At 41.2% G+C, this 25,447-nt stretch overlaps 1 protein-coding gene across 2 annotated transcripts in view; it reads left to right on the forward strand.

Annotated features, from left to right (window-relative positions):
- Positions 1–4,655: 4,655 nt before the first annotated feature.
- The window catches only part of PDE4B (phosphodiesterase 4B), a 494,697-nt gene continuing 473,905 nt past the window's right edge, over positions 4,656–25,447 (forward strand). Inside the window, exon 1 of one of the 2 annotated variants that reach the window (XM_014853006.3) lies at positions 4,656–4,953. Coding sequence is in view for 1 of the 2 variants with exons in the window: in XM_070486513.1 (XP_070342614.1) it covers positions 4,756–4,953 (198 nt within the window). In the remaining variant the exon portion in view is untranslated. The remainder of the gene's footprint in view (positions 4,954–25,447) is intronic. The other variant, XM_070486513.1, reaches the window with a different exon arrangement.

The raw sequence follows: 25,447 nt of genomic DNA on the forward strand, positions 1-25,447 counted from the left end.
TAGAAGTAGTTGTCTCAATTCTTGGATACATATTTGTGTGTGTGTGTGTGTCTATCTTACTGCATGAGCAGTTTTCTTTGCTGTGGTATGAGTGTGTGTATGGTTCCTCTGATATTTTGGAAGCTGTGTGTTAGGTGTATATTTGCTTTCTAGTGGCTACTTTTATAATTAAATCTTCATATTATATTCACAATCTTTTATTATTTTAGACACAATTATTAGGTATGAGCAATGATAAATTGACAGGCGTCCTCTTCTTTTTCCTACTCTGCATTTTACCCACCATCACATTTTGTTTAAAAATTTAAATTTCCTAGTGTTTATCTTTGCAATGTCACACACATTTAGTGTACTACTTGTACATCAGCTTTAAATGACATTTTCGACCTCAGCATGAATAGATGAGTCAATCACTGAATGTACTCCAGTCACCATCTTTTTCCTTTCCCCTCTGAATATCTGTGACTTGTGTCATTCCCACACTTTCAAATTCCATAACATTCATACATTTTTATAGTCTAAGTTTTACAGTGCAAGTATGTCCATTGCTTATGAGTTCTTGTGAGAAAGTTTTCCCACATTTATCCTAGTAGATTCCTTACAAAGAAGGAGTGTTCTTTGATGTCTAATGTGTTAAAAATATGGCTTTTATACTGGATGAACACCTTAGCTAGATATAAAATCCTTAGATCATACTTTCTTTCCTTAAGAATGTCGTAAGTTTTTCTCCATTCACTTTAGGTTTTAAATATTGCTTTGGAGAAGACTGAGACAAGGCTGATTTACTGTTTTTCCTTATACAAGACTTAATCTTTTTACTTTTCCACTTTGAAGATTCTTTATACAGTTCAATAGTTTATTAGCATATGTCTTAGATTAATCATGATGAAGCAACTTTCTTTAGTACATTTAGGTGTTAGTAAAATTCACAATGATTTAGGTGTTTGCTTTCAATATGTAGATTCAAGTCTTTTTTTTTAATTTCAGGAAAGTTCTTTTATAATTTTGTTTAAAAGTAGATGCTGAGTTTTTCTTTTTTAGAGACTCCAATTATAGGTATGTTGGCCCTGCACTGTGTTTCTTCTATCATCGTTTTTGCACAAATACTTGAAGAAATATTTTTCTTTATTTAATTTTGACCATTCTTCTTATGTCTGTCTTCTCTGTTTGTGACTTATCCACAATGCTTATTCCCCTCTGTGTTTCCTCTAATATTCTTCCTTCATTCTTGTGATGGTTTGGTTCTTTTCTCTTCCTCATATCTGGTTTATCTGCGCTCATTGCATCCTCATCTCTCTCCTCAGTTTCTTCACGTGTGCTTTGTCGTCTTCCATAATAGATTGTATTGCTTCATTAGCATAATAGTGAATATCTCTAATTTAGGGAGGCAATAAAGCTTAATGAATACGAGCACAGGCACTGGGGAAAGACTGAATCGGTTTAAATACCGGCTCCTCTTCTAACTAGCTGTGTGATCTTGAACAAGTTATTTAGCTTTTATGATCCCTAGTTCTTTTCACCTACATAATGGGAATAATATTGATGCATAATTCACAGAGTTGCTTTGAGAATCTGTTGAATTCATATCTGTAAAGTGGTTAGAATATTGCCTGGCAACATCAAGTACTACGCAAGTATTATCTATTTTTATTGGATTTCTTTTTTATTTATTGCAAAACGCATAGTCACAATTTTCATTGGCTCTGCAGTAACTTTTTTTTCTCATTGATGGGCAAGTTTTGATGGTCCTTTTCAGAATTTTTCTTACAGTATCTTTGTATCTTTTTTTGTGCCAGTTTCTTCTTTATCATTTCTCACTACTGAATGAATTATATTTTTCTGGTCAGTCTTTGTGGAAAGTTCCTGATATGAAGGAGTCAAGGTAGGTTTCCTGTTGACTCAATCAAAAGGATCTTACTTCTGTGGTAGATTGTGATATTAATGACCCTTAACAATTGACACCTCCCCGTATGCACACCCTTCTGTAGCCCCCTCCCACATTGACTCTAGACTTAGTTCTGTGACTTCAGCTTCATGGAACATGAGCTTCAGCCAATGGAACATTAGCAAACATGACACCAGAAGCTTGAAAAGGCATGAACATCAGGGCCTGTCCTCTCTCTTGCTGCCAGGAACTCTTCCACCTCCACGTGAAAAAGCTTGAGCTAGCTTCCTGGAAAGAGGTCCCAGGAGTCCAGACCATCCCTTCTGAGGCCCAAATGCATGAGTGAGAACTATGTCACCAAGTGGACAGAGATAAGCCATCCCAGTTGAGCCCATCCCAGTCTGTCACTTCACTGAATTGTAGACAAATAACTGACAGCCTCTTCAACCATTGTTTTGGGTGGTTTGTCAAGCAGCCATAGACTACAGATCTACTTTTATTGCTGCCTCAAAAACAGGCTGCTTCTAGTAATTGTGGCTTTTCTGTAGACTCATTGTCTCTGAAGTAAATTTGGTTCAAGAGACCCTCTGCCCTCAGCTCTGTGCTCCTCAGTTCTTACAAACAAGGAATAGAGCTTCTACAACTCATAGTGATGACCTCATCTTCAAGGATTATAGTTTTGCTGATCCTGAGATCTGCTGCTACTGGTTCCCTGGAAACTCTCTGGGCCTCATCTTCCTGTCCTGGTGTCTCTTGTGTCTTGCTTGTTCCTGGCAAGGCCCTTGCTTGTTTTCTGCTCCATTTTTTTGAGACATAGCTGCCTTTGCATTTTATAGTAAGATTCTCACTTTCAGGAAACTTATTTTTGCTGATACTTTTTGATGTCCCTACTGCTGGTCCCCTTTGACTTTCTCTGACTGTTCCCATATGACTTCTGCCCAAACTCAACTGCTTTTAGCAATCATTATAAGTACTTTGGAGTTTCTAAACAAAATCTGTATAAGTTTGCTGAAAATGGTATTTAATATTTTTTTCCACTGTCTTTGTTAGTTCATACAACTTCTAGGGAGAAGTGGGAAATGTTTAAATAGATGACATCATCTTCATACTGGAGTCCATTCAATTCTTTTTTCCAACAAGAACCTTTGGACATATTTTCCTGAAGATGATGTCATAACCTTGGGTGTTTTAGTAATCATGAATACCTTCAAAGTTCTAGAGAGGGCAAGCTTGCCACTCAAACTGGTTCTTTTTTCCCTAGACTGAATCACAGTTAAGGTTCCCATCCCACACTCTATTCGGGCAACGCTCTCTTTATATTTAATAAGTCTGACTAATTAATCCTCATTGTAGTTCAGGAAAAAGAGGTTATACTGTCATCACTTCACAGCAGAGACTGTGTCACAACCATGACTGCAGTGCAGGATTTATTGGACTCCCTCCAGATGCTCATTGCCTCAGTGTTATTAATTTTGTCTTTGGGCTCAATTTCAAGCTAATAGATAAGATGGATGGTATAGAATGTGAAGCAACACGCCCAGGAAGGCAGCATCTCAGCTGTGGAGAACTGTGTTCTACATTCCAAGGGCCAGGGTTTGAAAATGTTTCCTCCAAAACCATGAAGGGGAAACAGTGCAGGGCAGGAGTGCATTAGGTCCCTACACTGACGAGCTCTGAGGTATGACTTTCATGGTGTGGGTATGTAAAGCCGGTTTGGGTTAATGAGTGAATAAGAGAAGGTTATTGCCACTTCTTTGGCAAGCTCCTATTTGCCCATTAATGCACAGTTCAGAAGGGATCTAATTCCATGACCCGTTGCACTTCCAACTAGAGAAAATTCCTCCCACTAATGTAATTGGCATGTGTTTCCGTTGTGTAATACTTGTACTATCCGTTTTGGGCTTTTGTAGTTGCTTCTCCCACTAGGCTGTGAGCTCCTTGGGCACAGGGACCGAGTCCTAAACATCTCTGTACTCCAGCACATGGCACTGTGTATTGTGCTTAGTGCAAAGTGGGTGTGCCATAATGTTTATTAGAATAAATTGAGAAATAGGCCAATTTTATCTAACACATTAAAGTCTTTCTGGTCTTTAGCTAGTTGTAGTAGTTCAATAGGCAAAGTTACTGCACACCTTTCTTCTCTCTCTCTTTTTTGTTTTTTGGTGAGGAAGATTGTCCCTGAGCTAACATCTTTGCCAATCTTCCTCTATTTTTTGTATGTGCCACAGCATGGCTTGATGGTCGGCGCCAGGATCCGAACCCGCGATTCCCCGGCCACCAAAATAGATCGTGCAAACTTAACCACTACTCACAGGGCAGGCTCCTCTTCTCTCTTTCTTTTACCCTAAAGGCTGGATATCGGAGGAAAACGAACCCTGTGTTTTCCCACATCAGCAACCCCCGTCCCGCCTGCCCTGACTGGCAGACCTCCACCCAGCTGCGTCCTTCGAAGCTGGGGCAGTCAGGCTCCCGGATGCCTGTTGCTCCATCACACCAATTCCCAAGTTGTGGGACCCACTCCCAGGGGGCCTTGGCGGAGCATCTCCTCGGAGGTGATGTGACCGGTTGGTTCGGTACTACTGCGCTTACCCACTCTGGAGCTATTTTGTGCAACAGGAGAGCAGCGGGATCTCACTCTCACATTCGCTCCTTCCACGTAATTTGCCCCGTTCGCCCCTTCGCCTCCCCCCACCCGGAGCTCTGAGCGTTCCCCTCTCCTCCCCCTTTGTGCGACCCGTGGCTGCAGAGCTTCTAGTACTGTATTCATGGCAGATGCAGAGCGAGTGACTGACACGTTCCAGGGCCGGCGAATCTCGGCGAGCGCGGGCGGCAGGGAGGGCTGTAGTGGCAGACCGCCGCTGGGATTATGAATGGGGGCGGGGGGGCCGGCGAGTGTGGGTTTACACCAGGATTTTCGGCATCCGGCTTTGGATAGGCACGCAGGGCTGTGCGTAATCCTTCAGCTCTGGTGGGAAGGGAGATGCCGTGAGCTCCTGGCTGGGAGTGGGGGTTATTTTGCAAAACTCCCTTGGTATCGCGCCGGCGGAGTACTGCGGGAGGTCGGCGAGGTAGGTGGCGGAGAAAAATCAGCGGGGTGGGGAATGGGGGAGAGGCCGGCCGGCCAGGCACGGTGTGATTGCTCCTGGGGATTGACAGGTGTTGGCCTCGGCAGTTACAACCTACTACACGGCATCTAGTCCGTGCCATACGGTCACATTGTTATTCCCCGCACCGGGCTGAAGAGCGCAGCGCTGCAGACCAAGTGTCGCCGGCGAACTGTCTCTTTGGGCGGGGGTGGGGGCAGAGGGGGTACAGAGAGGGGGTTTGGGGGGCCAGCCGGGAACAGAGGAGCTCAGGGGCGCGTCGCGGCCGCCTGCACCGCCCTGGCCCGGGTGCCCCTCTCCGGCCAGCCGGCCGGTGTGAGCGCGCGCTCCGCAGCCGCCCCCGCCTCGTGCGCCCCTTTCCGGGGCTCCCGGCCCTGCCTCGGCGCTGCGGGCTCCTGGTCGCCGGCCGCGCGGCGAGCGAGTGGCGCGCCGGCGTCCCCCGGTGGCTCCGGCGGCCGGGGAGCGGGGAGGCTCGCTTGCCTTGCACGGACGAGCGGCGCCGGTGGAGCGGCGGCCGTGCAGCGGCGGCGCCTCGGGCAGAGGAGGACGGCTGCCCGAGGGTAGCCTGAGGTAAGGGCTGCCCAGGAGGCTGCGGATCGACATGGAGAGTGTGCGGGGCTGGGGGGTTCCTGCGGGGCGAGGAGGGAAATGGGCGACGCAAGGATGGTCGGCTTGACGGCGTCGCTGTCGCCGCTTGTAGGGAATCCGCCAACCGGCCCTTCTCTTCGAGCCCTCCTTCTCCGCCTCCGCCCTCGGACCTCTTGGCAAGTCGCTGGGAAGGAGAGAGGGCCAAGGGAGGATGCAGAAAGGCCGAAGGACTGGTCCGGGAGTGGGTGATGGATGGCGCGCGGGGTCCAGGGACGGCCCGCGGGCTGCGGGCGCGCGGGAGCCTGAAACGCCCAAGAGTTCGCCGGGCTCGGCCCAGGGTGGTCCCGGCCCCAGGGTGGTCCCGCGGGCCCCAGCGGCTGGGGCACCAAGTGGGGCGCGCTCGAGCTACCGCATCCCGAAGGCTCTGCCAGGAACTTTTGGGAAGCTCTGTCTCATGTTTGGGGAGGGCTGCCGGTCTGTGCGTGTGCTTGTGAGCGTGTGTAGGGTTTTCCTCTTCCTGCCTGCCTTCCCGCCTCTTCCATCTTCCTGTTTTGCTTCTTTCCATCCCTTTTCACAGACCACCTCCCTCCGTGTGCCACACTTCAAACAAAATCCAAACCCACTGTAGTCACAGCTTTAAACCCACAGCTTTAAAGCAAGTATAAAGAGGCGAGGTCAGAGGAATATTCTTAATTATAGCGTGGTTCGTTTTAAAGACGAATATATATATATATATATATAAATTACATATAATTTATTTGGTGATTTATTTGAATATAACTATATTATATATAGTATAATATAAGTATATAATTATATATAAATATATACACACCTGGGGTAGTTTTCAAGAAATACTTTGAGACTCTCGCCCCAAATTACATTACATTTACATTATGTTTCCTCACGTGTATTTGATGCTATTAAATAGAAATGGTAAATCTGCGCGTTCTATGTCTTAGAACCCAGGAACTATAACTGTTCCTTGAATCACATCCATCTTTTAAATTCAGAGGTTTCCAGCTGCTTGAAAGCCCTGGGCTACACTGTAAGAATAAAAAGCACATTACATTAAGAAAAAAGTGTACAGATGCGGGCCAGCCCCGTGGCCGAGTAGTTAAAGTTCCAGCGAGCTCGCCTTGGTGGCCTGGCCGGCTTCACGGATTTGGATCCCAGCGAGGACCTGCTCCGCTCATCAGCCATGATGTGGAGGCGTCCTACATACAAAATAGAGGAAGATTCACAAAGATGTTAGCTCAGGGCTAATCTTCCTCAAGTCAAAAAAAAAAGTACAGATGCTGGTTTTGTTTTTAATGGATCATCCACTTTCTCCCCTTTCCTTTTACAAAAAGCTAGTTGTTATGCCAGTAATTTTGATAAAAACAATTTGGGGACTTCAAGTGTTTTTACCTGGCCCTGAGGTGTAGGGAGGGGTCTGGAATTTATCTGTACATGAATTGGCAAGAAGGTGGATAAGGCAAATGATTTCACTTCAAGTAAGAGGAAATTCAGCTGCACTTCCCTCTGAGGGCACCTCACTCATCCTCTGATACCCCAGAAAGAAACCCTCTTAATGTAAAAGTGAGTCTTCAGCCTAACATTGATCTCTTCAACTTTTCAAATCAATGCTCAGAAGACTTGGCTGGTAACATATTTGCTGGCTGTTTCTGTCTTTTTTCTTTTTAAGCAACAGAATGCCAATTACAAAAAAAAAAAATCAGTGAAGTTGTTAAATAGACTGGAATTGTTGAGATGGCATGATTGATACATTGAGGCTATCTATTTATATATCTATCATCTCCCTGGATGCCTCGTTGCAATTGCGAACTAGATAATTTTGCAATGTGTCTACTTGTGTTTGTTTTCCTCAGCTGATTTGCTTTTTAGTTTGTTTCTGATGACATATTTTGCAGAGATGAATTATCTTAAATTTCTGTAGAGGGTGCCCACCTGGACATGATTGTTTCTTTTGAATAGAGTTGGTTTTGATTTGAGGAATAAGAAATCAATCACATATGGTTTTCTGCTTTTGGAGTCCTTTGCCTGTCTGGAGACAGGTATTTCATAATACTGGTATGCACGAGTAAGGAGTCATGTTTGAGGAAAATATTAGATACAGAAATGATATTTTCACTTTTGGTTTACAAACGAGATTTAAAATTGTGAAGGCATAAAAAGTCCCAGGTTGCTCTTCCTATCTTATTTGGCTGACATTGCTGGTTAGGAAGCAAGAGGTACATGATGTAGTTTTGAGTTAGAAAGATTTGGGAATAAGAAATTTGAACTTATCTTTTTGATTATTATGGCATAAAACTTCATCGCTCTTTCCAAGAAAATTTGAGCAGCAGAGTTTGGAGAAGATGGCGGCATGTTGTTGGTCATAGAACAAATGGGTTCCTTTAGCGCTGCTGGTTGTTGTAGTCACTTTGTGGCAATGTGGCAGACACTATGATGTGCTAAATCCCCCTTCAAGGCAGAACTTGTTGCCCCAGTTTTGGGGAGTGCTGTCAGCAGAGAGTCTTCAAGGGTCAGCCCCTCCGAGGAGGGTTGCCTGAGCTGTTGAAAGCCCCTTTGTCCAAGTCATGCCCTATGGGGCTTGCATTGCAGCTCAAAGTCTGCCTTTGCCCATTTCTGCTTCCTTCCCCATTCTCAGATGTTGATAACGAGGCAGTTCTTAATCAAATTGCAAGCTCAAGTTCATCTCCAAGCTGGCTTCCCCAGGGGAGACAGCCTGTAACAACACCTCCTCCATGCACATTCATTTTGCCAGTTTTAATCTTTTATCTTTTAAAATGTATGCCACTTGTCACTGGAGGACATGTCCATGTCCCTGCTCCTCTTCTGTCCCTCCTTGTTTTATCGTTTTTTCCTGGCTTTTATTGGATTTACAGTCTCTTTTCCATCTGTTGATTTGAATGTTGTATATCCCATTTCTATTCTTTTTAGTAGGTGTTTTTATGTTTTTAACATTTGTATTTTGTCTTAACAGATGATATTAATCAAAATATCTATTCTTCTCTTGAATAATATAAGGGTCTTATAATGTTATAATTCTGATCATATTCCATATTTCATAATATTGTATAGTGATATAGTTCCACTACATTTTTCACATCCACTGTGTGATTTTTGGATAATGTTTTTTCTTTTACTTTTTTTTTTTTATTGTTTTTGCAGTCAGTGCTTATTTAAATTTACTCACATTTTCTGTGTTCTCTGTTGCTTCTTGCATCCCTCTCTTTCCTTCTGGATTCAGATTCCTTCTTATGGAAGTAATTCTTTGGTATGCATATGCACATGATAAAAATCTCTTAATCTTTTTTTTGTTTGTTTGTTTGAAACTGCATTTCATCCTAACAGTTGGATGATGGATTATCTGGGAGCAGAATTCTAAGTCGACAGTTATTTTTCTCATCACTTTGGAGATATTGTCTTCCAGCCTCTATTGTTGATGATGAGAGGTTGTTTTTCAGTTAAGATTACTCTTTATCTTCGGTATTCTGCAGTTTTACTGTGGTATGCCCAGGTATGGGCTTGTTTTTACTTTTTCTTCTTGGGATTTCTTATGCTTCTTTAATCAGAGCATGCCAATGTTTCTTGGATTATTAAAACTTTGTAACGTATCTCATCATGTATTATCTTGCCTTCATTCTCTCTATTCTTTCCTTTGGAATTCTTATTAGATATATGTTGGATCTTCTTGTTTTTGTCTCTCATGTCTGTTACCTTTGCATTATTTTCAATTAAGAAATATTTTAAAGAGGTGTTTGGGTAATTATTCAGGATCATTTTCCAGCTTATTCTTTCTTCTTTGGTGTCTTATCTATTCTTTAAATTTTTCATTGAGCTATGATTTATTTTTTATTTCTATAAGTGCTATTTGATGCTTTTTCATATCTGCCTGTTTTTCCCGTAGGTTTTCTATCCTTTATTATGGATTCTATCCTTATTTTATCTCTTTAATAATTATACCTGTACTTATTTTACAGTCTTAGATTGTTCTCTTACTTGAAATTCTTCTGGGGGTTACCCATCCCAATGGTTGGTTCTGCTGGTTCTTCCAGAACTACGTATCCGCTTTAAAGTGGATCATTTCCTCATGTGGTTTGTTATTTGGGTTATGAGCTCATTTTCAACCAAGTTTCTGCTTTTAGTTTTTCCCTGTGATAGTCATATTTTTCCTAGTTTTTGAAAGTTTCCTCGTGGAGTGATAATGTGTTTGCTTCTGTAGAACAGCCCAGGGGTTTTACTGGTCTAGGATCAGCTTAAAAAAATTATTGAGGTGTAATTGACATATAACATTACATTAGTTTCAGGTGTACAACATAATGATTCAGCATTTGTATATAATACAGAGTGATTACCACATTAAGTCTAGTTAACATCTGTAGGATCAGCTTTTACGTTAATTTCTTGGCTTGAGAGTCCTGCATCATGCAGGTGATGTAAATTCAAACTGTGTGTGGGTTTACGGATTGAATTCAAAGAATATTTTTTTCCTTCTATCCAGAGTCCCAGGAAGAGACAAGCTTTCTTACTACTTCCAGGCCAGCCTTCTAGTCCTTCTTAAACTAAGGGGTCAGCTCTTTCAGGGTTCTACTTTATGTAGAGGTCTCAGCTCCAGTTATCTCCCTTTCATGGGCCCCACCCCAAGTTGCCTGTCCCTAAACTCATGTGAGATCTCCCGTCTCCAGGCGTCAATACCTTTGTCTGAGTTCTCTGTCACTTCGGATGGCTGTATTACCAATCTATGTCCTGTCCCTTCATTCCAATATTTGTTTCTTTTCTGTTCTGTATCTGCAGATTACCTTTCTTTTCTCTTCAAGTTTAACTGTTTAACCTATTTTAATTTTTCTGGTCTTTTAAAATCTGAATATCTATGTGTTTGTAGCAGAGGGAAGTTTGGTCCACGTTAACTCAGTCTGCTATGCTAGTGGAATAAGATGTCTGTCTATGACTATATCCACTCTGAGAATTGAGTCTTTTCAGTTCTTTTCTTTTTTTTTCCCTACAGTATTCTCAAAAGTTTAATTATACTAGTCCTCTTGTCTTTTTTTTTCTTTTGTGACATTAACATTTATGTTGAGTCCAGGACAGATGTCTTATGGAGCGTCTCACAGTCTGGATTTGTCTAATGGTTTACTCACTTGATTAGGTTCAGTTTGAACATTTTTAGCAAGAATACTCCTGTTTAGGTGATGTGTACTTCCTACTGCATCACAGCAGGGAAGTCTGATTGTCCCCTTATTGGTGGCTAAGTTAGATCACTTGAAAGGTGGTACCTACCAAATTTCTCTTTTTTAAGTTTTTTACCTTGAAGTTAATAAATACTCTGTAAAGTGATACTTTGAGGCCACGTGAAAAACCCACTTCACAATTTTCACCAGGTTTGTATTTTTATTACATTTTTTATTTTGAGATAATTTTAGATTTATATGCAGTTGCATTCAGTCTTTCCCAAGAGTAATATCTTGAAAAACTGTAATTTGATAGTACAACCGGGAAATTGACATTGATACAACCTACAAATCTTATTCAGATTTCACCAGTTTTACACTCATTTGTGTGTTTGTGTTTAGCTCTATGCAATCTTATCAGATGTGTAGGTTCATGTATTCCCCACCACAGTCAGGATATAGAATAGTCCCATTGCCATGAGGATCCCTAGTGTGGCCCTTTTTATAACTACAGCCCTCATCCTTCCCCTCCCTGGCCCCATCCCTTAACCTCTGACAATCACTAATTTGTTCTCTATCTATATTATTGTGTCATTTCAAAAATTTCCCATAAATAGAATCATAGATTATGTAATCTTTGAGATTTTCTCTTCCCCACTCACCATAATTCTCCAGAGATTCATCCAAGTTGTTGTATGTGTCGATAATTTGGTCCTTTTTATTGCTGAGTAGGATGGACGTACCACAGCTTGTTTAGGTGTTCACCCACTGAAGTACATTTGGGTTGTTCCCAGTTTTAGGCTATTATGATTCAAGCTACTATGCACATTTGTGTACAGTTGTTTGTGTGGATGTAAGTGTTCGTTTCTCTAGGATAAATACCCAAGGGTGTGATTGTTGAGTCCTCTGGTAATTTCCTGTTTAGTTTTATAGGAAATTGCCAAACTGTTTTCCAGAGTGGCTGTACCATTTTATATTCCCACCAGCAATTATGAGTGATCCAGTTTTTCTGCATTATGTTAGAGTTTAGGTCTGCCATTTTATTGTGTTTTCTCTGTTTCTTATTCCTTTATTTCTCTTTTCATGCCTCCCTGTGAGTTACTTGTACGTTTTGTAGGATTCCATTTTGGTTTGTTTACAGTGTTTTTGAGTGCACCTCTTTGTATGGTTTCTTCAGTGGTTGTTCTGGCTATTACTATATATATTTAGATCTCTTTCCTCTCCCTTCTTTTAAAATGCTGTTGTTATGAGTGTAAGACAGTGTTATATTATTTATTTCAATCATTGAATATAATTTAGACAATTCATATCAGGAAGGAATTGGTGATTGACAGTTCTTTTCTGTCAGCATTTGAAAAATGTGCCGCTTTCTTCAGGCGTCCATGGTTTCTGATGAGAAAATCATGTTCATTTGAATTTATGCTCTGCTAAAGGCAGTGTGCCATTTCTCTCTGGCTGGTTTTAAGATTTTTTAAAATCATCTTTAGTTTTTTTGAAGCTTAGTAATGATGTGTCTTGGTATGGATTTCTTTGGATTTATTTCATTTGGGATTTGATCAGCTTCTTAAATCTATAGGTTTGTGTCTTTCACTGAATTTGGGAAGTTTCCTGGCATTATTTCTTCAAATAGTCTTTCAGTCTCACTATCTTTCTCATCTCTTTCTGGGACTCCAGTGATATGAATGTTGGATCTTTTGTTCTTGTCCCACAAGACCCTGAGGCTCTGCTTATCTTTTTTGTTTGTTTTTTTTAGTCTAGTTTTTCTCTGCGATTGAGCTTGGATAAGTTCTATTGATTTCTTCTCAAGTTCACTGATTCTGTCCTCTGTCATCTCCACTGTTGAGCCCATCTAGTGAGTGTTTTATTTTGGTTATTGTATTTTTTAATTTCTATAATTACCATTAGGTCCATTTTAGAACTTAGACATCTTTGCTGAGATTTTCTGTTTTATTTATTATTTTTCATTTGTTTCCAGAGAATTTTAATTTGCCCATTGAAGCATTTCTATAATGAATGCTTTAAAATCTTTGCCAGATAATTCTAACATCTGATTCAGATGTCACTTGATTGTCTTGTCTCATTCAAGTTGGGACTGTATCCTGGGCATTTTGGCTACAAAGTCAAGAGGCTTTGGGTCCTATTTAAATCTTGTATTTTAGCAGACAGTTACCCTGTTTAGTCCTAGATTACTTTTGTGGGCTGTGGTTGAAATAATAATTTATTTTCCGGAGGCTTTGCAGTGCTATTTTAGTCGGCTCGGCTTGTCTGGTGCTTCTGGGGCTCCTACTGAACCCTGCTGATGCTGCTGGAGGGGGGCCGAGGGAGCCTCCCCAGGCCAGTCCTGCTGGTGCTGGCTGGTGCCTCTAGGTGAGGGAAGGGATTTTTTTGGCCTGAAGCGAGAAGGAACCCTCCTGGGCCTGGAGCTTGTTGTGGCAGGATTCCCCCTGCCGGTGCTGTGAGGCCATCTGGCATTGTCCCCTGGACCCCAGGTAGACGCAGGGGAGGAATGAACCCACCTCATCGTCTCCTGCTAGGTTGGGGGTTGGGACACTCTGGCTCAGGTAACCTGCTGTTGTGTAGGGAGTCATAAGGCCACCTACTGCTCTCTTCCTCTAGTTTGGGCATCACTAACCAGTCCGCCTCCATCTTTTCACTGTTTGGAGTCCTGCTTTGTTTGCCTCTTGCCTTATTTCCAGGGTTTATAATTGTACTGACTGAGCGGAGGCCTGGAGAGGTAGGCGTATGCCGTCTTGTCTGGACTGGGAGTATATGCTGTTTAAAAATAATTCCGCAGCCGCATTATCCATTGATATAGTTGAAAATACTAGTTTTGATGAGGAGTTTTAGGCTGCTTAATTTTAAAATGGCTTATGATGAGGATTTTTAGGCTGGTTAGTTTTAAAACTACAGATGAGATTCAGGCTCCAAGGAGTGGAATTTGTTTGCCCCTTTGTTGGGAAACATTTACATTTCTAAGGGAAACCTCTATCTGTGAAGATGCCTCCCTCTCTGTGCCAGGAAGAGGGGAGGATGGTCTTATCTCTAGAAGCTCTTAATCAATGCCAGAGGCAAGAACTTAAGTTGGTTACTGTCTGGCAACCTCATGTAACTGACCCTCCCCCCCCCACAAATCCTCCTTTGTCTTTAGCCGAGGATAAAATTCAAGCAGTGACTTCTGCCATTTACTCAATCCGGTTTGATTCTTATCTAAAAGTTGTGGGACCGCCAAATGGCCAGACCATACGGGCACTGATACCATTTTAACTTTTTTACATATTCTTTGTCTTGTAAAGAGATGACTCACATACCTATGCCTTAAATTTAGTCCTAACCCTCAACTCGGGGCAGCAGCAGGAGCTCTGACTGCCCGTGGGTCCTGTCCCCACGCATCAGCTCTGCCTGCCCATGGGTCCTGTCCCCATGCCAGCGGGGGCAGCAGCAGGAGCTCTGACTGCCTGTGGGTCCTGTCCCCACGCACCAGCTCTGCCTGCCCATGGGTCCTGTCCTCATGCCAGCGGGGGCAGCAGCAGAAGCTCTGCCTGCCCATGGGCTCTGTCCCCATGCCAGCGGGGGCAGCAGAAGCGGCGGCAGCAGAAGCTCTGACTGCAGCTCTGACTGCCCATGGGTCCTGTCCCCATGCTATTCCACACTATTCTCTAAATAAAAGAGCACTACTGCCAGATCTTGAGAGTCTAAGAAATCTTTCTTTCGACTCCTCGGCTCACCGACCCCGCATCATTTCGACTATGTTTTCCTATAATGTGTGTTTGTTTTAGAGACACAGTATAACCTGTTTAAAAATCAGTGCATCTCTTATTTAAATTAATTAATATTACTGTAATTGGATTATTAAGTGTTGTCACATTGTCTCAGTGGAATCCAAGACAAAAATCTAGGTATGTGATATTTTCTGTATTGAACATTTTTCTCCAAGTTGTCATAAAGCCTTGAAAAGTATTAGTACCTTTATCTGTTGCCATCTCTGGAAAATACTAAAAAAATCCTTTATCAGACAGTTTAAACCACAGAGAAAATAAATGACATTATTTGCACAGGCACCTTGCTGATATTTTGAATGGATTAAGGAAAAGATAGCAGGCTTCTGTCTTTGGCTCTCTTGGTTTATACCATAGTGCTGATTCATAGAACTGGGGCATTTTTAGAACCGAAAGTGAACTCAGAGATCACCTATTTCAACCCTATTGTTTTGTCGTTAAGAAAATTGATACCTTGAAAGGCCAAGGGAGTCTAAATTCCTTTAATTTAGTAATGGCAGGGCTTGTTTATTCTAGGTTCTTCATATTTCTTAACCTTACGTTTTCTTTAAGAAATCAGAATCACTTAGAGAAGACATTAAAAATTTATATTGAGGCATGATTCCTCAGTACCCTTTTCTAATGAGAAAAAACCCCTTTTGTAACGGGATGGCATGATAGTGATGAGGATTTTTAGGCTGCTTAATTTTAAAACGGTTTATGATGAGGATTTTTACGCTGGTTAATTTTAAAACTGCAGATGAGAACCAGGCTCTGAGGAGTGGAATTTGCTTGCCCTTTGATCAGAGACAGTTGCATTTGTGAAGGAAATCTCCATGCCTCCCTCTGTGCGCCAGGAGGAAGGGGGGATGGCCTTATCTCTGGAAACTCTTAATGGGGAAGGCAAGAACTTAAGTTGTTTACTGTCTGGCAACCTCATATAACTGACCCCCCCACCCCAAAATCCTCCTTTATCTGTAGTTGAAGATAATATTTGAGCGGTGACTTCTGCCATTTACTCAATCCGGTTTGATTCTTATCTAAAAGTTGTGGGACCGCCCAATGGCCGGACCCTACCGGCACTGGTACCATTTTAACTTTTTTTCCTTTGTCTTGTAAAGAGATGACTCACATACCCATGCCTTAAATTTAGCCCTAACCCTCAACTCGGGGCAGCAGCAGGAGCTCTGACTGCCCGTGGGTCCTGTCCCCACACACCAGCTCTGCCTGCCCATGGGTCCTGTCCCCATGCCAGCGGGGGCAGCAGGAGCCGCGGCAGCAGGAGCTCTGACTGCCCATGGCTCCTGTCCCCATGCTATTCTATACTATTCTCTAAATAAAAGAGCACTACTGCCAGATCTTGAGAGTCTAAGAAATCTTTCTTTCGACTCCTCGGCTCACCGACCCCGCATCAATAGTACTCTTTAAAAAATAGGCATGTTTGAAAATTTGATGGACATATGGATCAATTATCCAGAAAAATGAACATAAACTCAAAAACTTGCATACAATTTTGAAGGAAGACCCCTAGATACTGTTCTTGTGTTATTTGTACCGTGTGAGATCTGTGGATGGTCTCGGCTGGGAAAGAGACTTAGAGATAGTGCCTCATCTTACAGTCAGACTCACCCTTGAAGGCTTGTGGGTGGAGGCAATTGTCCTGGGCGCAGTGCATTGTGTGCTAAGGGATTTGTTTTCCTGTAGGGCCTAGAGAGCCGCAGGTGAGAAGGATATGGCAGCACCAGCAGGTGTTAAAACAGACTGTGGGAAATACAGAAGGCAACTCGGCCCACAATACTTGCTCTCTTCTCCCCAATTCTCTCTCTCTCTCCCTCCCTCCCTCCCTCCCTCTCTCCCTCCCTCCCTCCCTCTCTCCCTCTCTCCCTCCCTCCCTCCCTCTCTCTCTCTCTTCTCTCTCTCTCTCCCCCTCTCCCCCCTCCCCCCTCCCCCTCTCCCCCCTCCCCCTCTTCCCCCCTCCCCCCCTCTCCCTCTCTCTCTCTCTCTCTCCCCGCCCCTCCCTCTCTCCCTCTCTGTCTCTCGCAGACACACACACACACTCTCAAACATACCCCATGATTCCTGGAAAGATTCTTCATCTGCTCCTGTCTGCTGTCACCCTCTTACTGTACAGAGAAACGCTGCCCCTTGGAGACAATTCTTCTCTTCTCTGGTAAGGCTGCTCTGGTGATCATTTAAACCTAATTTCGCCCATATCAAATGTTAGAGGCTAAAAGAAGAAACCCGGTAGTGGCATTTGATTGTATTTACTGGGGACTTTTGAGGGTAAGAAGAAAACCACATCCATGTTTTTCTTATGTTATGGATCAAACCAATTTAAGATCATAGATGATAAATTTCTCAGAATTCAGAGACCAGGAAGGGAGGCCAGAATTTGTTAAAGTAGTTGAAATTACTTTTGAGGAACTTGGCTGAATATACTTAAAGGAAGCTCTTATATACTTCTCTGTGACTAGTACAACTCTCTGGATGAAAAATAAGACCCTGAAGTAGCTTGAAGAGCCCTGATGTATACTAGAGTGAAAAACTCAATGCATAAAAACGGGAGGTTGTACAGAAAGAAAGAATAGAATGATTTTTTTTTCTAGTGCTTTTACATCTTTTAAAAGATTGAGAGGAGTTTTGTTTTTAGGGTTGCTCCTTGGTCACTGAATAAGTGAGGACTGGCAATCAGAAGTCCTGAGTTCCAGTTCTGCTGTGCCATTAAGTGGGTAAATGACATCCCCTGAGTAAGCCTCAGGGTATAAAAGAAGAGTGTGAATTATGATAACCTCTAAGATTCTTTCCAGCATTATGATTTGGTGAAATTTTAGGTTAGGTGGTATTATCTGACAGCATTAGGGGAATTTTTTGCTAGGCCTATGTAATTACATATCATTCATAAGAAAGCTCTCCGGGGAACTAATTTTTTAGTTTGAAATTATTATAATACCTTGATATGGTCAGAAATTTTCCGTAGTTAGAGAGGTCATGGTTGGCTTAGGACTACCCAACTATGTGGATATAACACAGCACAATTTGGAGAACAAACACTTTAATGCTAATAGTGATAATGACAATACTGATGATGCTAATGTGGATGGCACTAGATTTAATTGCTCTGGAGGTGTCGGTATACTGTAGATTGCTCATTCAGCATTCACTCACCCCTGTTCTCTTTTATCTTCCTCTGCTATATAAGTTGGAAGGCAGATCATTCAACTTTCCAGCCTACCTTGAAGCTAGGAGTGGCTCATATTACTAAGATGAGATGGAGATTTCCAAGGAATGCTTTCTTTTTGGAAAAAAAAAAAGGGAAAGCTTCTCAAGGAGACTGCCCTTGCCCTTGACTCTTACCCTGTCTTTCTTGGTAGAGCATGGATGCCCTGTTTGGAGGTGAGCAACCACCTTGAAAGCATGAGGAATAAACCATACACTTAGAATGATGAAGCAGAAAACTCGATGTAGCATAGATCCTTGATGACATCTTAGAGCAGACCTATCAGCTCTACACTATCTACCTCCAGTCTTACTATTCATGAAAAAAAATAAAACCCCCGTTTCTTCCACTATTCATTAGGTTTTCTGTTACTCCCATCCAAACACATTCCCAATTGAGTATGTAGAATGATTGTTATGACTTTACACTTTACATTTTTGAAGGATAAAATTAGTGTTTACAGATCTTTGTATTTACTAATCTTGGACTGCAAAATTTAAGCTAGTTTGTACAAATATTCTTCTTCTGAGGAAGCCTGGGTGTGAAAATTTTTGATAATTTGTAAAATTTTCGTTTTATTGTTCATAGCATGAAGAACAGCATAAGACTCCAAGAGTCTCTGCCTTGTATTGTTAGAGAATATTTCAAATTTTATTCAATGGGTGAAATTTATGTGAGGAAAACTCTTTCTGTGATTCATACCTCCTACTTAGCTCTAATCTTCAGTGAGATGGGGATACAGCTGGAGAATACCAATAAGTCTTGAAAAAATGTTTTCCTCATTTGGTTTATAGGCAAAAACATATAGCAGAGTGGGTTGCCCTCTTTACCGTTCAGTCTGTTTCCAGCCCATGCCTTCTGACCTCATCCCTTCTCATGACTGAGAAATAGGAGGACTTTAAAGATTGAATAAGGATGGTTATTCATAGTAAGTGGATAGAAAAGAAGGAAAATAATTTTTTTGTGTGATGTAATATCTGCACACACAAAAAATAATTTTTTGTGTGACATAATATCTGCACACTTTTTTTTTTTTTTTAAAGATTTTATTTTTTCCTTTTTCTCCCCAAAGCCCCCCGGTACATAGTTGTGTATTCTCCGTTGTGGGTTCCTCTAGTTGTGGCATGTGGGACGCTGCCTCAGCGTGGTCTGACGAGCAGTGCCATGTCCGCGCCCAGGATTCGAACCAACGAAACACTGGGCCGCCTGCAGCGGAGCGCGCGAACTTAACCACTCGGCCACGGGGCCAGCCCCTCTGCACACTTTTTATTTGAATATGCCTGACTTAAGTGCAGGGAATTAATTTTGATGAGAGAAAAAGGAAGGATCCATTTGGGATACATTTGTGTTATTTTATCAGTAAGGATTGTGTTCATCTGAGAGTAACTGAAAATCTGACATACCATACTACAAGTAAGGAGTGTCTTGTTTTACATGCCATAGGATGTCTGGAGGGAGATGATCCAGGGCTGGAGCAACTGCACAAGGAGGTTATCAAGGATTTAGGCTCCTTCTTACTTTCAGCTCTACTTTAATTAGCGTATGGCTTTCATTCTCTTGATGGAAAGACTGTTAGTGGACCTCCAGGCAGGGCATAGGCTAGACAAAAGGCACACACGAGCTCAGTCAGTCCTTTTTAATAAGGGACATGATGGCTGCCGGGAAGATGCGTCTGGTACACTTCTGCTAATACTATATTGACCAGCACTGTGTCAATGGCCGTCCCTAACTGCATGGAAGTCTGAGAAATAGAGGGTTTTTTCTTTTCATTTTGGTCTGGGAAAATTGGTACCTCCCAAAATGTCAGGATTCTGTTATATCAAGGAAGAAGGGGAGAATGGATATTGAGGAGGCAGCCATCATTGTCAATGCATATGAAGAATATTTTTAGCTTTAAAAATCGTATTTGTAGTGTTATAAATGCATAATCTGCAGATTTCTTCAAATATGACAGGTTAAAAATAGTTATTAGTTATTGTTTGCCTAAAAATCCTAGAAGGTGCAATCATTTAAAGTTTTGTATCAGTTGCCACTTTGTGCCAAGATAGCTAACTGACATATAAAACTCAAAGCATATCTTGATAGTCATTGGTATTAAGCTAATTGTGGGCAAAAATGTTCTAATTTTCTTCTATAATGAATAATGACATGTAAGCATGTAATTCTGAGAAATCAGACAGTGACAATATTATATACTATTCATTCATGAAAAGCTGTCCTTTATTTTTTGTTTAAATTTGCATTTATATATTTTGAGCTATTTTTTTGTCCTAAAAATTTTAATAACATATATGAATAATACCCAAGAGCAGATATTTATTTTAAGAAGAATAAAATTGGCTGAATTCCAGCATTTCTATTTTTCTATTCTCATTCAGGATTTTGACAGAAATATCCTGTAATTGAAGGTTTATTCTCCACTTGATGTAGGCACTCTACTTAGAAGCTGTTTATCCACATCAAGAAGGATAATGGATCTTTTCTGGTTAAATTTTTTTCCATTAAAACAGGGTGAGGCAACTGTTCTCACCACACTTCAGAGGAATAGTACGAAGATAAGCGAAATAATGGATGTGAAGTACTCTTTTTTTGCTCTGAAAGAAGGTGTTATATAAATCCTATAAATACTATTATTAATGTGTAAATGAGTTTATGGGTGAGCATTTCCAAAAATGAGTATCATAACCAGGAATTTTGACACTGAGTGGTCCTCAATGTCAGTTTTTCTTCAAAGGAGAGCAAAATAGCAACACGTTCTTAGGTTCTTGCATTGAGATATCAAAGGTAAACCTCATTGTAAGGGGAAGAGAATGTATAGAAAGAATTTCAAAGAGAGGTGATTTATTGAGTAATGCAATAAACAAATATATTTTGTCCACATATGAAAAGTCCTTTGGGTTTCTTAAGGAGTTAGGGAAATGGAAAGACTCTGATTAAAACGTAAACCCTGATTAAAACCTAGAATGGAACTTCTAACGGCTCTGTCTTCAAAATAATGAGGTTCTTCTAGACTCACAAAAATCTTCAAAAAAGATTTTTGTAAAATCTCCAATAAAATTTTTTGTGATTCCCTTGGCCACAAGTCTTTGAAAGATTGTTTGAGACAGGAAGTTGTTCCTTATTTCTAACTTAACTGCCATGCTTTCTACGTGCTAGTCACCAGTAAAAATGAATCACATTATATGGTGATAAGAACTCTTGACTTTGAGCCAGGGAGCAAAGTTTGTGTCTCAGGTTTGCCACTAATTTATCTATGTAAGTGGGAAAGTTATTCAATTGCTTTGTGTAGAGAAACATGCTTAAGTCATTTCCTTCTCCTCTTCAGGCATTCTAGACTTAAGTTGCTGGAGTTGACCAGTTGAGGTCGTAGTGGAAAGTCACATCTCTGTGGGAAGAATACTGGCTCTCCTTCATGTCAATCTTATGATGGGTGTTCAGCCCTGAAACTGGCATGGGAAAGGTGGTCAGGAAGTGGGTGTGAGGAGGGAAGCTTTGCTTTTCTCTGTGCCTTATTCTCTTGGGTGAATTGGTGAAGACCAGTGCTGAGGTGTGTGGGCTCATTGGTGGTGTATGCTACAGAGACAGTAGCTAATGGAACAAAGTTGGCCAATTAAGGAAAGCGTGTCATACTTTGTAAATCAGATGATCCAAATTATTTTATCTTTTTTTTTGTTATTACTCCAAGTCTTTAAAAACTCTCATTTAATTGTCTTAGCTGTCTTTTCAAAATTAGGGGAAGGTTAAATTTCTGCAAGAGCTGTAGGTGAGAAGAGCGCTCCCTAGCCCAAACCAGTGCTGGAGTAGCAATGGGAGCAATGATTACAGAGGAGGAAATTCCTAAGATACGGAGGGGATCCTGGTAAGGATGGAGGAGCCGTGGCTGCCAAACACCGAGAGAGGTCCAACTGTCATTTTACAAATGGAAGCTCTTCCTCCACTGCAGCCCTTGGGAGCTTGGGGTTTCCTTTTGATGAAGACGATGACAGGTTCCCAGAAGGGTTGTGATTTCCTCATCTGGAAAATGAGGGGCTTAGGCCAATCATATTTCACAGCCATTTTTGTTTTTTCTTCTCTGACTCCTTTGTTTTGAAAGATTTTGTCTATCAAACTATTTCTATAATTATGTCTTTTAAAAATAATCAGTAGCATATAAAGCAGCCAATTAGAGCATCCAGATAACATGAGATAACTGGTGTCACCAGTCTGAGAAGTTATAATTCAGATTAAGGCAAACAAATTTGATATTTTTGTTCATTAAAGAATTCAGTAAATGTTTAACAATTTTTCAGATCGCAGATTTACATCGTTTGGGATGTCACCTAAGAACAGTGGTCCCTGTTGTACCCTTCCTGGTCTCTGACTCGATTTCCTAGAAGCATTTACATTTAGATAGTTTACTGTTTCTTCACGTTTGCCTCCATTTTGTGACAACAAGATGCTTATGCTGCTACTTCTTGATTTCTAGTTCATTCTTTAAATAGTTCTTTCCTGCTGTGGATGACGACATACACACGTTCGCCTACTTTGCTTCCTCAATTTGATTTTTAAATTGCCATCACCGTGACTGTCGTGCACAGCTGAATCCTTTGGCGTACTACGATTGCATTTCCTTTCTTATAAATGTTTTTATTTTCCTCATATTTCGTAACTGTTTCAATTATCTTATTTTGCACAATTTTCAAAGTATGTCTCACTATTTGACCCCCAAACTCTCCATCTAAATTGTAAATCTCATCTTTATTTAGTTTAATCGGATGATCTATCCATCTCATCTTTTTATTGGCCACGTGCGTCCTTAAGCTGTCCATTACATTTGCTCACTCTTGTCATTTTGGAATCTTCCTTTCCTCTCTAAATTAGTTAGAATAATCTTAGGCTGAGATAACAAGCAGCCCCAAAATCTATAATGGTTCAAACTCAACAGAAAAGTCTCTCACTCATGCAACACTGCTCAGCTCTTCCAGGTGACCTGGGGCTGGAGCAGAAGCTCTGCTCTGCCGTTTCAGGTGAGTGGGGTGGGGTGCTCCTCTGCCTTCTGCAGTCACTCAGGGTCCCCGGTTAGAGGCACTACTGTTTTCAGTACATGGGTTCCAAAGTTGTCGTGGTCAATTCCATTAGGTCACAGCATGGAGGCAGTTGAGGGAGTGGCTTGCATCCCTCTTACGTATATGTCACTGTCTAGAATGCAGCCTTTTGGCCAAACCTAATTTCAAGGGAGGCTGGGGTAATGCTGTCTACCTCTGTGTCCAGAGAAGAGGAAGTGGGTTTTGGTGGACAGCTAGTAGCATCTGCAGAGCAATCATTCTGCAGATTTCTTTGCCTCTTTCCTATGTTGGCTCTCGTTTCCTGATTTCCATATCACTTGCTTTTTCTTGATTTAGTCTCTTCCTTTGATGGATGGAGCACATCTTTCAGTATCTTCTTAAGAAAAAGTAAAACTTATGAGATGTTTTATATCTGAGAATGTTTTTATTCTGTTTTACACCTGGCTCATAGTTTTGCTCGGTGTAGAATTCTTGTAGGAAGTCATTTTCGCTCAGCATTTTGGCAGCATATTTCATTGTCTTCTTGCTGCCATTTAGCCATTGAGAAATCTGCCATTCTGAATCTTCATTCTTTAAATGTGAACTTTTTTCCCCCCTAATTTTAAGCTTTTAGCATCATCTTATTATCCTTGGAATTTTGAAATTTCAGCATGATGTGCCTTGGTGTAGGTCATTTCTAATTAATTGTATGTGGGAACCCAATGGCTCTTTTCTTTCTGGACACTTGCCCCTTAGTTCTGGGATTTTTTCTTTTATTACTAATGTTATCAATTCTAAAGTCAATTTCCCCCTACTATTTAACATTTCAAATCAGGAAATCAGGATGCATATTACATTAATGGTATCTAATAATAGCCATTGGCTATGTGGCAGTCATGACATGGTTGTGTACGAAATATTCTGTCGACACTTTCTTATATGGTAAATAGAAGTACCTGCAACAAAGAATGTTAGATTCCATGAGATCTTGTAAATTCTTTCATTTGGTTTTCTTGGTTCTCTCTTTTCTAGAATTTCAACTACTATATTTCATCTAATCTAACATAGTAATGAGAACATGAAAAAGAACGTGTTAGACTTAAATATAAAATGTATCATATATTTCTCCTATGAGTGCATAAAGAACACATGCTAAAATAAATTGGATAAGTTATTCTGAAAAGTTATTCATATTCAGAATCCATCTCTTCTGAATGCCTATTGAACTCTGTCATTGATGTCTGTGTTCATTTGCGCACTGTCACTTTGTGTGCCAGGAATAGTGCTGTCCTGAGCAGATGTTAGCAATCACGGAGAGTGAACTTGCTTTGTGATTCCTGCTATGGCAATGTTGTTGCAAATGCTCGATTCTCCAGTGCTCCTATCCATTCCTCACAAGCCTATGATTTCTAGATGTTAAAAGAGTGTTCCATTATTGTCTCTTGGGTTTTCTTCCAACCAAACTAATACTCAGTCTGCAAGTTTTCGTGAATGTGCAAGTCATGACAACTAGCTCATTACTGCTGCCTCTCTGAGAGCAATTGTAAGATACTATTGATTGTAAGATGCTTCTGATTTCAGAGCTATAGTGGTGTGGAAAATGTGCACGGTATTTAGATGTTGAACCATCTGGATGAATTTTCTAAAAGTTTCTTATCTTTTTAAATCCAGTTTTCACATCTTACATATCGTTATATATTTTATTTTAGCATAGATACAGAGATAGAAAACAGTCTTACTCTTCTACTTGTGCCTGAATTGTAAAGAAGAATTTGAATTTTCCCAAATGAAATGCTAAGATTCCCTGGGGATCCTTTACCTCTAAAAGCAGCACATGTACCAGAAGACAGCTGAACTTGGAGGTGAGCAGAGGTAAGAAGTACCACGTTTATGAGCAGGCTCCTTCTGCAGGTGCAGCAGGGAATCATGCCTAAAAGCATGATTAAAAGCAGGGGAACATATTTCCAGCTGTCCCTCTGCATAGATTCACAAACATAATGTACATGCTATTCTATAACTGGATCTATCACCCAAAATTGAGTGAAAAATATATATTTCTAGCATTTTTCTGAATGACTGCGTAGTATTCTGAGTAAACATACTGTGCTTTTAATCTTTTCTCCAGTACTGAAGATTAAATTGCTTCCATTTTAATTTTTGCAGTTAAACAATTCTTTAACAAACATCCTAATATAAATGTTTGTAATTTGCTGTGTTAAGGGCTGTACACATTTTAAAGGATTTTTGCCACAAAATTTCCTTTCGGAAAGGTTCTACCAATTTACCAATTTAGCCAGCTATCCATCAGAGTGATCATTTCCCCATGTCCCTCTAAAGCTGAGTTCTGTTAGTCTTTTGTTAATGCGAGGAGAGAAAAATGATCTCTTTGCTGTTTTCAGTTTGTTTTCTTTGATTACTAGAGAGCGGGAAACACGTCTTTATGTGGTACGGTATCCTGAGAGAGAGAGAGAGCACCAGGTAGTGGGCACGGGCAGGGCAACTGGAACAGCTCTTTGTTTGATGTCACTATAAGTCCTCTGGCGGGGAAGGCAAGTCACTGCTTTGGAGTCCTGGAAGCTCCACGGAACTCTCCGGTTTAAACGCTTACCTTCAGAGATCCTTTTCATTGCCTTCCCTAGGACACTGGGTGCCTTCCAGGTGCCGCACTTTCTGTTACTTTGACCATGGTGTATGTGG

The sequence above is a fragment of the Equus asinus genome, chromosome 16 (genome assembly GCF_041296235.1).
Source record: "Equus asinus isolate D_3611 breed Donkey chromosome 16, EquAss-T2T_v2, whole genome shotgun sequence".
In the NCBI taxonomy this organism is placed as follows: Eukaryota; Metazoa; Chordata; class Mammalia; order Perissodactyla; family Equidae; genus Equus; species Equus asinus.